This window comes from Hordeum vulgare, chromosome 5H (assembly GCF_904849725.1).
Source record: "Hordeum vulgare subsp. vulgare chromosome 5H, MorexV3_pseudomolecules_assembly, whole genome shotgun sequence".
Taxonomy (NCBI): domain Eukaryota; kingdom Viridiplantae; phylum Streptophyta; class Magnoliopsida; order Poales; family Poaceae; genus Hordeum; species Hordeum vulgare.
Window position 1 is genome coordinate 518,527,963 of NC_058522.1, and position 15,365 is coordinate 518,543,327.

General features: G+C 40.7%; 1 protein-coding gene across 3 annotated transcripts; it reads right to left on the bottom strand.

Moving 5' to 3' along the window:
* Positions 1-1,885: 1,885 nt before the first annotated feature.
* Positions 1,886-11,248, bottom strand: LOC123452036. Of its 3 annotated transcripts, none has more exons than XM_045128612.1 (16): positions 10,800-11,248; positions 8,001-8,396; positions 7,692-7,917; positions 7,337-7,591; positions 7,142-7,251; positions 6,499-6,594; positions 6,328-6,415; positions 5,895-6,124; positions 5,471-5,655; positions 5,073-5,272; positions 4,495-4,827; positions 4,274-4,375; positions 3,377-3,674; positions 2,854-3,002; positions 2,494-2,778; positions 1,886-2,302 (listed from the first exon to the last, which is right to left on the bottom strand). In XM_045128612.1, exons 2-16 carry the CDS (start codon positions 8,309-8,311, stop codon positions 2,102-2,104), a joined length of 3,069 nt encoding a protein of 1,022 aa, XP_044984547.1. In that variant the 5' UTR covers positions 8,312-8,396; positions 10,800-11,248; the 3' UTR covers positions 1,886-2,101. The 3 variants fall into 3 exon arrangements, with proteins under 3 accessions (XP_044984547.1, XP_044984548.1, XP_044984549.1); XM_045128613.1 differs by lacking the exon at positions 10,800-11,248 and adding an exon at positions 9,842-9,909; XM_045128614.1 differs by lacking the exon at positions 10,800-11,248 and adding an exon at positions 8,773-8,789.
* Positions 11,249-15,365: the final 4,117 nt, after the last annotated feature.

The following is a 15,365-nucleotide window of genomic DNA, read 5'->3' on the forward strand; positions in this document are numbered from 1 at the left end:
GTGGGCTTAAATATAAAAGATTATTAAGATTTCCGTTCGGGGCAGATTTTAGATTTCAGGAAATGTAGAGCAAACAATTTCCGGCTTGGCTCAATCCCTTCTAGTTTGTTGTCATCATGAGCTGAAAACTAGGAAATCCACCTGATGTGTGTTGGTAACTCGATATGACCGACAAACTAAACAACTGCATATATGGATGTCACTAAAAACATGCATATTTGTCATGCGTAGCGCAAAGCAGCCACTAAGAACATATGCCTCTGTAAGTCCAAGTGCATGGCTATCAGTTAAAAACCTACAACGATGTCACTCCTAACACAATCCGAGTCCCATCGCCTTCCAATCCCATTAGACATAGCTAACTAGGGGTATGGTTGATTTATAACTAACTATTCACATAGGCAATGGCAATCCCTTGTTTGGTTTGTGTATGTATGCCTTGCTTTATATCCGTGTTGCGAGCCGGATTAGATCCTAGTATGCATTTATACATGAGCCCCTATTATGTAAACGTAGTCGGTGGTGAGGGCAATGTATGCTTCATTGATACATGGGGCACATCCATTAATTGCATTTGGCAATTCTGCAGGAATTAGGTGTATGTATTTCGGGTCTTCAATGCGGGGTTTTACACCAATGAAGGTTAATTTTAGTTTCCTTCTTCTGTTGAAAAAGAGAAATGTTGTTGTGTATGTACCGGTAGATAAAAAAATATCTAGATCTTCACACAAAGCATATCAGATGGAATATGAACATCGTTGAGACGGTGAGGAGGCTGGAGGGACTTACTCCATCGCAGGGACGTAGCCAGCATTCATACGTAGAGGGGGCAAGTTTGTTCATGGAAGGGGCAAAGTTCATATAAAGTGAAATTTTTTTAATGCAACAATAATAATCATAGTATAAAAATCAATTTTTAGGGGGGGGTCTAGCCCCCCCCCCCCCCTTCGTCCCCCCCTAAATGCGTCCCTGCTCCATCGTTGTAATGTTGTTACTAGGATGCACGAACAAAGAACTACATAGAAAGAGAGTACACATTGTATGAAGAACCGAGTTTCCATGGCGGTGATGTCGTTGCTAGCCGCCACCTTTGTGTGAGGAGCGTTGTGCACTTTTCGTGAGAAGGCAAAAAAAAAAAAAAAAGGATTGCACCTACTGTAAGAAAATCATCATCACTCCTATTTCTCTAGCCAAGTTTGGAATTTGGGAAATTTTCCACCTGACTCGTGTGCTACATACAAGATGAACATGTATTCGTCCCTTGCATGAATCGAAATATTACATCAATGCATAAAAACTCCGTGTAGCAAATTCGACGGAGGTAATCAGCAAACAAGATCACCGTATGAAGGTGCACCTACAAAAAAGTTCACACTTGATCTAAACGTTATGAATCTGAATACAACAAACAATGTGGCAATAATTGGTCCGTGCGCAACGACTCCAACAAGGCTGAATCAAGCTTCTGTGGTAAAAGCCGTGAGGTGAAATCTAGACGCAAATCGCCAACCATAGACGCACGACTTATAGTGTTAGCAAGACTAGAACTGGCATTCATAAGATGTGATTTGATAGTGACCCTAGAAGAATCCTCATCATTTAAGTTGGATTCTACCAACTGTAGCAAAATTGACCATGTAAAAGATGAAGTATATTTTATTTGATAGGACTATTCACCCCCTCGTCATTCCAACTAAAAATGCTAAAACTTGGCCAGTTAAATTTTGTACTAGGTTTTATTTTATGACTTTCACGCCCTCTGGTCCATATATGGAACTCGATCATGTTCCTAAGATTCTTAAGGTCAATTAGTCTTCATCTTCATTTTTTTTAAGTTGAGGCGCGCATACAATTTGTGCAGTTGCTGATAGACAATTGTTATCTCTTCATCTTCAGACCATGTGTTGGCCAGTTAAGTCTTCATTCCAGAACAGATATACACCATTCCTCCCTCCTACTGATTCCACATTTTCGTTTCTCTTAAAACTTTTTCTACCTTGTACCTTGTTATATACTATGTACAGCCTCTCCCAAGAAGATGGCACAAGATAAACTACAACTTTACAATACAAGTTTACAACAGCGTGGCCTGGTAAGTCGGTCACGAAGCAGAGTCTGGCGAAAGAGGATCTACCGGTGTTCGTGGAATGACAAACTGGTCGACAACCCGAACTACACTGGTCGGATCCGACCATCCGGACCCGGCTCGCCATTTGCTCGGGAACCTTCTGGTGTGGCTCATCTGCAATGGCTCCTTGGGCTCCATATCCCAGTCTGGATCCAGCATCCACTCTTTAGGCACCTGGTAATTGACAACAAACATGAGACACGCCTCGCATCGACACAGGAAATGGCAAGCTTGGAGAGCTAAACTAACCATATCAGACATTATAACTAGGTAGGAGTCGACACAATTAAAGATAGTGAATGCAACCAGAATCATGCAGAGTGATGGTGCTAGTAACTAGTAAGTCAAACTAGCAGATAGATTACCTTATCCACAGCCAGGGTGAAGACCTCAAGGTCTCCGTTCTTTTTTATGTGGAACCGTGTGAACGCCTTATAATTTGCTATTCGCAGGGAGGAGAAGGCCTCGTCGAAGTGGATATGGAACCAGTTTATGCACACGTACAAGTAGCTCCCAAACACCATCGACACAACCGGTGTTGACAAGACCCAAAAGTACAGAAAGACGGACACATAGTAGATGATGGCGCCTCCCCGAGGGAGAGACTCTATTCCTTTTCTGCAGATTGTGCTTCTAGTTACTGCCATAACCTGAAAGGGCAAATGGCAGTCAAGAATGGTAAAGCCCATCAGAAGAAGTTGTCTTTGTAAGGTTCAAAGGATAACCTCTGGGATGTCGAAGGCAGACATAAGGTACTTGATACACGCTGGATAAAGCCCAAAAGTCCATTGTTCCAGACGAGCGCGAAGCCCCGTGGGATCAGGGAAATGTTCACTTTCCGCCTGACGGTACCATTCATAGAGAGTGTGATAGCCTGTAAACAAGTAATCCAACAAATTTTTACATAGGGGCAACAGCGAGAGTAGTAGAAAAAGGAACACTCATGCAAGGAATTAGTAAAACATGGAGAACAGCATCGGAAGTGAACAACTGTGTCAACAGACAATGCGGCTGTCTACATTATTCTTGAAACACACGTGAGAGGTGATGCAAAACAACAAGCAGTACTATTTTCTCCAAATCCCTACAAAGGAATCTGACTGCTACGAAAGATGTGGTGAAACCCTCAGCCTTCTTAAACGAAAAAGGAATCTAGGATTATTAATTCATAACTTTAAGGATTCAAGACGACAACATAACATGGTAATCGCGCAATGATGCACACAGAAGGAAATACGGAACACAAACCTGATGTCGCTAACAGATGGTTGCGTATGCATATCTCAATACCCAGTTCCATAAGCAGCATCAGTAGTACTGCCGAAGTTATATGAGCAGTAGCATGAAGAAAACCAAGCAAAGCTCGTCTTTTACGTGATAGTTTTGTGGGTACAAAGAAAAATGATACCGTCAACAGAGCAAGAACACCAGCTAGAGATACATAAGAATGCTCGAGAATCTCAAAAATAGCATTCCACGTTGCATTGAAGAAACTATTCACACGGCCATCCCAAGAGTCTTCATGTAAGATACGAAACGAATCACACTGAAGAAGAACATCATACGTACATCAGACCACAAAAGATAGAAATTAAGAAACATAAGCACTACTGTAACAAGTACAACTAAATATTTGTGTCCCCAGTGTGCGTAGCTTTTTATGGACCATGCACGTTCATCATCTGGGCGAGCATAATTTTGATGGAGCATAATTTACTTGTACAGAGAGCTACAGACAATTATCAAAAATGTACAAAACCCTATGGGACAATACAATTTCATAAAGTCTGGCAATATGTTAAGGCGCCCAATGAGTTAAGGCTTGGAAAATCAGAATGATCTAACCATATGAGTAAAACCCTGATTTTATTATATCTTAATAAATTAACACAAAAAATAGATAGCCATACAATGGATAACGAAATATTTCAGGGCATGTTGAATGTCAATGCTAAGTAAGACAGCGTAATCATTGACCAACTCGTATACCAACAAGGAAGCTTGCAATGTTAGGCCAATTACTCCATCGAGGGACAATAATTTTGATGCAGTTCCTAACTTAACATTTGTAGATATGAGAACCATTAAATAATAGAACAATAATTTCTTAACTATACAGTTAAGAACTATAATCTAGTTTCTCACCTGTGGAAACATTGAGAAGACCAACACGAAATACACAAAACCACCAATGACATCAAATTGCCAGTTTTTCCTTCGGAATTTTAAAATATTACCAAGTGCAATCTAGATGGACAAACAAAAGATAGCAGTCAGTTGGCAACAAGTAAGCCTATTCCAAGAACAACTCTGTTACATAATAATAAACTCAAAGAAAGATATACAAATGTAAGAGTCAACCTTACCTTGCTAGAATCTTCATAAGAAGGATATACAGCCTTTGTTTCATACTTGTTCCCATAGCATTCCTTGAAATTCTCGAAGACATGTGTTGGATGCAAAAAGGCTCCACCACAACCATTTACAAGTAAGTGTTGTACATGCACTGGTTCTTTGGTCTCCATGCAAGAATGCCGCATATAATGGTGCAGGTCACCAGCCATCCGCAGTTTACATCTTCCCTTGAGGTACTCGCGTATTAAATATGTTACATTTTTTCCAGTTTTATCACTCCAGTACCAATCGAGAAGCCAATTTGGCTCATGAGTTATAAGAATTACAGAATCATGTTCTCCCACCTGCATAAATTCGATTAATGCTGGTCACCATGAAACAGAACATGCGGCAATCTTAATGCACAATAACAAACATATGTGTTGCCTTCTGCTTAAGATAAAAAAGATCTACTAACAGTTATCACAATTTTATGTTTCAATTTTATCTACTGGTATATTACTATTGAATCATCAAACTAACAAATGATAGCTATAGCATCTGATAAAAAATAATGTTCTGACAGAGTGCAGATGAAAGGATGTATTACCTTCTGTTGACATAATTCTGCAAAAAACTTGAACTGGTACACATCGATGTCACCATGTAGAGCTTGATCAAGACCAAATACCCACCACCCGTTGGGAAGCTTTAATGCAAAATAACTCCTCTTCTGGGGTAAAAACCACCCACCAAGCCAGCTCTTATGACAGATATACCTCATGAATGTGTTCAGTCCATCAAACCAATCTGCTCGAAAACAGTGCAGCTTTTGTCACTTTTATTTGCATTCCCATTCACAATAATGCATTAGAAATATACAGTGTAACTTCTCCCATGCCAAGACATCATTAGCAAAAAAAAAAATTACTGATGGGGAAGAAGACAGGGACATGAATTGTCATAAAACATGAAGTACAATGCAGATCACAGGTAGGTACTATTTACCATGGTTTCCAGGAATCATAAAACATTGTGGTCCGCTATACTGCCTGAGCTCAGAAACTCCAAGAGGAAGTTCAGGTTTTTCCAGTGCTATATGATCAGGCGTGTACCAAGCAGGAGGCTGGAGAGCATACTCAAAAGGACAGAAAAAACGCCGCTCGTATGTAAATGAGCATGGATTTGGATATCTGCAAAAGAAAGGAAAAAAATCAACATCTTTTTGAAGAGCTTATTCCAAGATCAATATGGGAAAATGAAAATCTAATATAGCAAGCTCGCAAAAACAATTAATAGATGGCATCATCCATGTATGGAATGCAACTTGTGATAAACTAGCATATGACAAGCAAAACATTTACTAGTCATAAATCAGCAAACATGAACTGAAAACTTCTGATGATGTAAAGGGTCAAAGTATGCAGCATACGCGAGGTCTCCACCAATAAGTAGTAGTTCTCCACGGGGAAATATAAGCCTGGAATCATCAGATTTTACGACTAAAGAAGGTTGAGCAAGTAAGCGTGCTATAGCATATGTAGAGTTGCCACCATCGCCGGTATCTGCAATGAAGTCAAACCAAAGTTCGTCTTTTCCATCAAGATGGTCATATAAAAGGTCGCTGCCCTTAGATTCATCTGGAGTTTTGTTCATAGCAGCCTGGTTGGGTTAGAAAAAAAATATGTCATTTGTTTTAACAGAACAATAGGCTCAACTAGGAACTGAAATAGTAACTATGTGAAAGCCATTTAGAGAAGAACAAAATTCTAGGAAGGAGGGTATTCTGAGACAAGATAAAACTGAAGGAAACAAAAAAGCTAAACCAAAATGAGGACTGAAGCTTCAAATCACAGGTCATGTACCTGCATCATACGCATGTCAAATCTACCAACAAAGAGTGTCACGGATATCATGAGGTCGAAAACGGTTTTGAACAAATCTGTTGAGGTCCTGCAGAACATACCAACAAATAGTCAGACATTTTTACAACATACCCAAGTGGATAAGGGCTTATGGATAGACCACTAACATACCCAGAGTACCAAGGAACCATGTCCTCAAAATCTGGTTTCAACAGTTTCTTCAGATTCTCATACTCCGAAATTGTTAAAGGATGAGTTAGAGCCCATCTATACAACAATTCAAGGAAACAAGGAGAATAAATTAGTCCAACACTGAACGAACAAACCAAGGATGTGCAGTTTATTCAGGCCATTTTACAGTTATATTGAGCACCTTTTTTATGGCCTATTTTTATATCTGCTAGATAATATCATGCAAACACGTGAAAAAAGACAAATGAAGTGGTCATCATCATGTGCAACTCCTAACTCCTAACTACCCAGTAAGTAATGACCTGAGGATATTTTACCCACTCACATCATGTTATTTTCACTAAAGTATATATTCATTAAGGTAATTAACTGAATGCAGCCCCTTTAGATTTTTCCAAGGCTCTCCGATAACCATGGCATTTTGTTGAGGGGGTGTGAAGGTTGAAATTCACATATGTATAGTTCTGCTTAGATGAAACCATGACAAATATATCGCATTTTCCTTGTCATCATCATAAGTTCTTTGATAAGATGACAGAATACAAACTTATCTGTTCGGTTGTTCATAATACATGATTAAAAATCTAACTACCAGATGGATGTGCTCAGACATTCGACATACCCAGTTGACCGCTCCACGACATAATTGGCCATGTAAAGACCAATGAATGTGGCCCACAAAGAGTAGACAGGTGAAATTATGTTGGAGTGTTCGGATCCATTGGAAGCTAACTGGAGCAAATATACAAGTTAAAAACAAAACAGCAAATAAATAGAAGAGATGTCCAATGACAAACAGAAGGTGAAGTGTACTAACTTCTCCATAAATGGCCCACTTCGAGAGAAGTGGATAATCACTGGCAGAGCCAACCGGAGCAAACCAGGATGAGCAAATCTGGTCTTTAAACTTATGCATACGCAATAGCTTTGAAATCAGTGTGTTGTCCTCATTTTGCTTTCTCCACAGTGAAAATGCAACCCAGCTAGCAGTTCTACGATCAATTGATTTATCCCTTGAAAGAGTCCTGTTACCACAGTGGCTGTAGAACACGCAGCAAGCTATACTTATCACCTGTGATGTGACAGAAAATGCAGATCTTAGGTAAATCACAAGTATCTGAAGAAGATAATCGAAACACGACACTTGAATCATTGTATGCCAAGAAACTTACTGCGCAATTTTGGATTATAGTAAGCATCTCTGGCTTTTTCTCTGCCATGCGAGAAACAAGACCCAAATACCAGAGTCCAAGAAATATGACGTGGAAGACGATCAAGAAAACTAGAGAGGAAATATAAATAGTGAGGAAGAGGGAAAGATTCATCCTCAAATCCAACCCCATTGACTGAAAACTAGGGAGATGGTATAGTGCTGCCAAGAATATCCAAGCAACATACCTGCATTCAGAAACAGCCTCAGGGAACTAATACATCTTGTTTTACTCGAAATTATCTTTTCACAGACTCCAGAGATTGCTTACCAACGGCTAAAGTTCGAATAGTTTGGCTTGATAGTCTTCCTAATAAACGGTGATGAGAAGAAATAGAAGAAACCAATCAAACAGGCATACATCGACCACCATTTAAAATTCTTGTCCAATTTCATTATAAGGGTTTGTAAGTTGTCCGATGAAAGGAGGAAAAGCCAACCAACAATCACAGCGATCATGAAATGTCTGGAGTGCTCATGTGGGTATGGGTATCTATGAGTCAGAATAGTCCTAACCCTCTCCATTTTAAGGGATTCAATCAGACGACCAGAGGGCTGCTTATGCAGCTTTTCTCTTCCCATAAAAATACTGCTCCCCAAGTCAGTGATAGTTCATACTCCTAATGAAAGCAACCACAGTGAAAATTCCAGAACTGTGCCACCAGATCTGCATAAAGAAATAATTGTGAAAATCTGACAAAATGGCGATACAAGTGCAGAACAGCAATATTAAAACTAACTTCTGAAAGAAGTCACAAACTACAAAGTAGACATAGGGTGGCAAACAACTGGTAAAGGAATTAAATGTGCCTCTTTTCCTCTCTACCAAAAAGATCAAGCTAATTTATTGTACTTTGGTGCTTGAGTGAATCATACAAGTTACGCAGTGTATTCTCTGTAATACTGTGACAGCCACAAAATATCACATAGTACCCTCACCATATTGGCATGCTACCCTACAAATCACCGCACAGCTTTACACTAAATCCTGTAAATACTTAGTCACTTTACAGAACCTACCGAGACCTTCAAGGATTGCTCACTTATTCAATTCTGTTCCGAAATAAAGTGGGCCTATAGTAAATAAATATGACTGTCTTTCTGCATAGGATGATTTCTAAGAATGCATTGCACTTTTCCGAACGCTTACATCCTCAGAGGTGAATCTTTATATCATTTCACAAAATATGACAATGGTATTCCATATGGCCATGTGGATGCAGAGACAAATGGAGACAGAAAACGTACAGGTAGACAAACTGAAGGAGCAAACTGCACACGACATTAGTAGATTCCATAGAGAAGGGATGGAGAGGCAATCATTACCGGAGACAAAAACTACTCTTACTGAAGACATTATCAAGCAAAGATGGCTCTAAAAGAATGAAACTTTCCCTACAATTTTCCCCTAAAATCTTCATAAGACCACAAGTTCACGTCTACGAATAGAACAAGTAACTGAAACCATCCATATTGCAGATGCCAAAATAAATCTAGGAATTTACAGAGAACAAAAAACAAATCTGGCTAACCCAAACAGGAGAATTATGTAATTGTTTAGGCAGATATTGACAGAACAAATATCGCAAAATCAGAGTGATCTGTCGACCAAGGCCACTTGGATGTACCTATCCTGCTTCTTATCCTCCCTTGGCGTGGACTCCTATTCCTAATGCATCCCATTCCTACATAGGCTTCTAATAATGAATCTTACAACGAACCCTTGATATGCCACCTAGCTGGATAACCTAAATCATGCATCCAACTCAAGCATGGCAACTAAAGATGCTAATCCGCCATGGAACAGATGAAGGTCGGAAGCAAAACTGCCAAGCTGGTTATGGACATTGTGAAGCAGCAGCAGTGCAAGGATATATAAATAGGTCGACTATGCTGCTGTAAAGAAAAGAAATAGATTGTGGTGCAAGGAGGGACTCAGCGCAGAGTAGTTGTCAACCACCTAGCGCCGTGGTGTTAATCATGTGGATGTGCTAGTGAAGAGAGATGATCTACAATGAATGTAAAGGTACTTCTTTTCTGCCTTCAAAGCTAATAGTAGAGCACTTTGCGAAAAGAAAGAAGGGAATCCGAGAAGTTATGAAGAGTATCTACCCTTCAAAGCTAATAGTAGAGCACAGCCACCAAATAAGCAGGTTCCCTGACCATGTTGGCATGATATCCTACAAATTAACTCAGAAGCTCCACACTGAAACATGTAGATACTTGAGTCACTTATGCGGCACCTACCGAGACCCTTGTATGGTTGCTCACTCAGTCAATTCTCTTCCAAAATGTAGTGGCCATTATATACTTAATGCGTAAGATTGTCTTACTGCATAGGACGCTTTGAGAAAAGCAGCAGGAACTTGCAAATGCAGACATCTAAAAGGGTGGGTGAATCATTAGTATCATGTGGCAAAATGGGCAACGGCAGTAATCTAACAAGCATCCCTCCATCCATCCCATATGCAATATATAAACGAATCCCTAGAGGGGAAATTGTATGGAGAGACAAAAGAGCAAAAAAGAAAGTACAAGTAGACAAACTGCAGGAACACATTAAGCACATAGATTCCATGGGAAAGGGACAGCAGGCAATGGCAATCATTACTGGAGACTAAAAAAAGGCTCTTAATCAGACATTATTATGGAGCAAATCTAGCTTTAAAAGGAGGAAACTACTTTCCCTAGTACAATTCTCCCAGAGAGACGGGTAAATGAAGTACTATGTACTAGCAAGCTTCTTTATATCATATAAGTATATAATACACAGAGCATTAGCCGCAGATGGACAAAGATAGTAGCACCCACTCTGTTTTGCCCTCGAGATATGCCGGCTACGAACACGAGAAACCACCAGCGCGACTAAACAACACGGGTATCTAGGAGTAGGAACTGCCGGTATAACTAAACCAAATTGGTGGCGCGGGGAGGTAGAAAGCAGAGGAAAGCAACTGAACTGAATTGCGCGCGCGCGCAAGCTCCAAAGCCAAGATCCGCGGCCCCTAATCCCGCCGAGAACCACGAAAGGAAGGAGGCAATCGGGGGAGGGGAGGGGAGGGAGGCTTACCAAGTGATGGCCCGGGAAGGGGGCGAGCGGTACCGCCCGCGCCGCGCGGCGCCGCCTCTGGCCGGCGGCGAAATTCGGGAAGGGGGTGGGGGGGGGGGGGGGGGGGGGGAAGGCGAGATCTTTGGCGGCGGAATCTGCCCCTCTCTGCTCCCGTAGCTTGCCGCTGCCGGCTGCTGGTGGTTAAATCGGCGATGGGGGAGGGAGGGGGAGCGAGCAGAGCAGGACACGCAGGGAGGGAGCGGCCGCGGGGGATTAATTAATTAATTAAAGAAGGAAAAGAATTGGAGGGAGGGAGAAGGCAGGAAGGAAATGCTTGCGGTTTTGGTGTTCCCGGTGGTGGTGGTGGTGGCGGCGTGGTCCGACTCTGACCCCCCAAAGTTTTTCTCCTTCCTTCCTTCCAGCAGCAATGGAGGAAAGGAAGAAGGATCCACGTCACGCGCATCCTTGGAGCAGAAGGTACTAGTATGCCGGCCGATCTATGATGGCATATGCTGAATCTGGATGGTTGCGTCCTCAAATTGGTCCTGTGCGGTCGGTCGCCGTTCAGGCGTTGGTGACTAAGGCACACGTCGTGTCCCACCGTTCCACCCATCTTTCTGACCAGCAAAGAATTTGGGGTGGGTTGATCCGGTCATGGCCGGTGCTACACAAGCCACTCCCTTTTTCTTACACCTGCCTTTTTCCAAAGAATCTTAACCATATGAACACTTTAAAAAACTGAGCCGGCATCGTCTTGATATTAACAATGTCATCACAGACGTCTCGTAGTCGACGGAAACGTGTTTCCTCTTACTGAACGTGCATGGTAGGCAATGGACGAATGAAGGAAGTTCGGGGCCTATTCTGCTTCCTTCGTTCATAATTACTTGTCGCTGAAACGAATAGAAATGATATATCTAAAATTAAATACATGTAGATAAGGCTATTCCTTTGACAAGTATTTCTGCATGAAGAGTCTATTTGTTAAGCAAACGAGAATTGATTGATTAATCATAAAAAAACCAAAAGGCTTAAAGCAAAAGGCAGGGTTACATCACGATGTGCGGTAATCGATCCACTAACTAATCATTAGTGAAGGCACGATGAGATGAGAGCATGCTCGATCAAGGCATCATCGACCGGGTTATTAAATACGAGTACTGCATTCTTAGACTTCTTTGAGCGGACACTTCATATGCAAGTGCAACCTTTTCTAGCCTTGATCATTCGTGGATTTTTTTTCTTTTTTGACCGGGCTCTCACCCGTTTTCATTAATTTTTTGTTATATAGTATGAGTGAAGGTCATTAGCTATAGATGATATAGCAACGTCTTATAGTTATCAGTTAGTTATATTATTAATCGCTTTAAGAACTCATTCTCCTTACTTTTTCATATCTTTCTTCTTCACATAAACGAAAATATCATCTAAATGGGTTATAAGCTCATTATTGTACTTCCTCTTACTCCAATTATGATTAGTCTTATGATATCACACACATCATGAATCTGTCTTGACTAGGTGGGTGACGGACGAAACTTGATTGGTATAGTATCATAGTAGTATTTTCAAATACATTCATTGATTCATATGTGGAAACCTTATTTTTCTGCCGTAGCAATTAATAAACTAACAGCTAGCGCAGAAACACACAAGTTTTCATGTAATTAATTAATATATGGACAGAAACAAAACCATCTTCGAGCAAGACATCAACATGTTATTATATGCAAAAAAATACTGTACTAGCATTGGTTGGATATAAAAGTCAAGGAATGTGTCGACCTTGGTTCTAAGAAGACGCAACTGTTGTGCTTTGGTTTTTTCCCATGCAAAATTTTCATTCACACATGCGCGTTACAGTTAATCCTATTGGCGTTACTAAAGGTATTTAATTACTTCTTTTGTTTTATAATATATAAAAACGGGTTTGACATCATAATACTATTAAAAATATTTCTATATTACGGTAAGGAGGGAATAGCTTTCACCGGTAGCCTGGAGTATTTGTTACTCCTTGTGTCCACTGTTTTGACACTAGTTAGAGCAAGTACAATAGTATAGTCAGCTGTTGGTTATAAGCAATTGTCATGTCATTTATAACTTATCTTATAGCCAACAGATACAATAGTTTATTGCAAAAGTGTATTACTTTTTTATTATATGATTCATCTTTCATATCCACAAAAAACCTAGAAATACGTGATAGAGCTGGCTCTTAGCTAAGAGCCCGCTTATCTTCTCTCTTCTTTTCTCTTTTCTCTAATTAAATAAAAATATATTAATTTATTTCTTATAGCTAGCTGACTCAGCTCTACTATACTTGTTCTTAGGAGAGCATCAAGCATCTAATCTCACCCGGACGTGCTAGTACTCTAGTAGTACGTATATTCGTTTTTCTTTGGCTCACACATCGATCCTCTGGTCAATAAGCCCAAACCAGCAACGTGTTGTGCTCCATCAGCCTACATGTTTCTTTTGACATGCTATCAGTCCACGTATTGATGACGAGACAGGTGGTTGTAGACGGACCTCTCTCTAAACAAAACATTTTTCTTGCATGTGGCGGCCTCGTGGGTCTCCAAGCCACGAGCTGGCTTCCAGCACGACCCCAGGTGGACGCGTGGCATCACAGTTGAGCATCTACACCCGGCGATTTTAGAACAAGTATAATAAGATACAGGCAGCAGGCTGTAAGGATTAAAATACTATATTTTTACTGAGTTGGATGAGAGAGAAGAGGAGAGAGAAGGGAAGTGGGCTCTTCGTGAAGAGTCAGCTCTAGCACGTGCTCCTAGGTGCTTTGTGAGAATGAATTGACCATATATGATAAAAGTAGTACTCTTTTATAGCTAACTATTGTATAAGCTAGCTATAAAACGGGCTATAAGACTGCTTATAGCCAGCAGTTGGCTATACTATTAACCATGCTCTTAAATTCCGCTCGAATGTTCGCAGGCCCGCTTGGTCATGTACTGTTTTGTTCGCCAGTTTGGTCAGACAACCTCACAGGCTAAAAGCATCTGCAGCAATCGGACATTACAAATATGATCCTTTAAATATTTATGAACACGCTTGGTCACTGATTAGATATGTTTCTTATTTATCGTTCGTGTAGTTATATATTTTTTTTCTTCATATGTCCGGTCATTTGTACGTGATTAATGGAAAGAAGAAAAAAAATGGTCTGGAGTCACGTTTTATGTAACGGACTGATCGGGTGCGTCCGGACGTGTCAAAAAGCCATCATATCATTTTCATATTTTAGATAGATATATGAGGATTCGTGATCCAAACATATAGAAACAATATGACGTGTTTGATTGGATTTTTTTTCTTTTTTCATGTCTGGTCATTAACCGAACGCGCCCGTAAATATATGAAGAATCATTTGAAAGGTTCTGCTATAGATGTTCTAACTACTCACGTGTTGCATTATTGATCGGGTTCATGCACAATCTGTTGGCAGCTCCGTTCCAAAACAAATATATCTTAAACTTAAGTATTAAATTTAATACAAAATTAAGATATTTATTTAGGGATGAAGGAAGTATATTACTGACCTGTTGCATTGCTTGGACATGAAGTACATGGATATTGCTTGGACATGAAGTAATATATGGATAGGCCTTTCACTCTAGCTGTCTAGCATTGTCTAATAATGCACGCATTCCGATTGAATTAATTATTTTCGCATAACATGTAGTCAACCGGCCTTGACATTTTCTTCCATACGATCCTCCCACTACCGGCCTTGACTAAGCAATGGATGATAAGGAGATATGATTCTTTATGGAGTAAAATGATATTGTTGCGACATTGTCTAATTTGATATATCTAGGCAATCATCATTTGGCGAAGGCGTGAAGCCGGCCACTAGCTATCTACTAGCATGACATGTTGGACTAATCTTATTTGTTGTTTCCCACAAATTAGTGTAGGAGTAGAAACACGTACTCTTTTTTCTTCTTCTTAAAATAAGTGTTTTTTTAATTTCAATTGCACCATTGTACGTAGTACGCACCGGCGTGAAGTCGCTAGCTGTGGGTATCCACACATGGACGCCGTCCGTTGCCAAGACAAACATGTGATCGGTCCACGCGTCCATGACGACCACAGGTGGCGGCCGCCATTGAAGGCGTATTTCCTGCAACGTCTAGAAGCAAACGCGTGGACGTGCCGTCTTCTTCATAACACATTCGAGCCGCTCGTCACGTGGGCCCCTCACAACGCATGCAAAACAAAACCTGAGATGCTACTGCACGTGCAAGTTTGTTCTTAGGCCATGTACGATAGTAGTGACTCAGCTGACTATAAAAGCTGCCAACTCGCACTTTTTAGGCGAAATGCATATGATTAACCCATAGATGAAACTATTTCACAAGCTAAACCTTGATTGAAAAAAATTCACTCAACTCGTCCTTTTGTGTGACGTCCGACACCTAGGCGTCACGCTACACTAAGTGACGTCTAAACCAAAGGCGTCATACATACTGCCACGCTGGCGCCTCGTGCTGAACTCCACTCCTGCAGTGTGGCGTCTAAGGCCAATTCCACCGCGCGACCCCAAACGGACGTCCGTTTTGC

What these genes read in the sequence shown, in the direction of transcription:
- LOC123452036 (XM_045128612.1), bottom strand. Translation starts at nt 8,311, where the DNA reads ATGGGAAGAGAAAAGCTGCATAAGCAGCCCTCTGGTCGTCTGATTGAA. An exon ending in ATGGTTCCTTGGTACTCTGG is followed by an intron (nt 6,416 to 6,498) that starts GTATGTTAGTGG and finishes TATGTTCTGCAG; the next exon opens with GACCTCAACAGATTTGTTCA. An exon ending in CAGAATTATGTCAACAGAAG is followed by an intron (nt 4,828 to 5,072) that starts GTAATACATCCT and finishes GAATTTATGCAG; the next exon opens with GTGGGAGAACATGATTCTGT.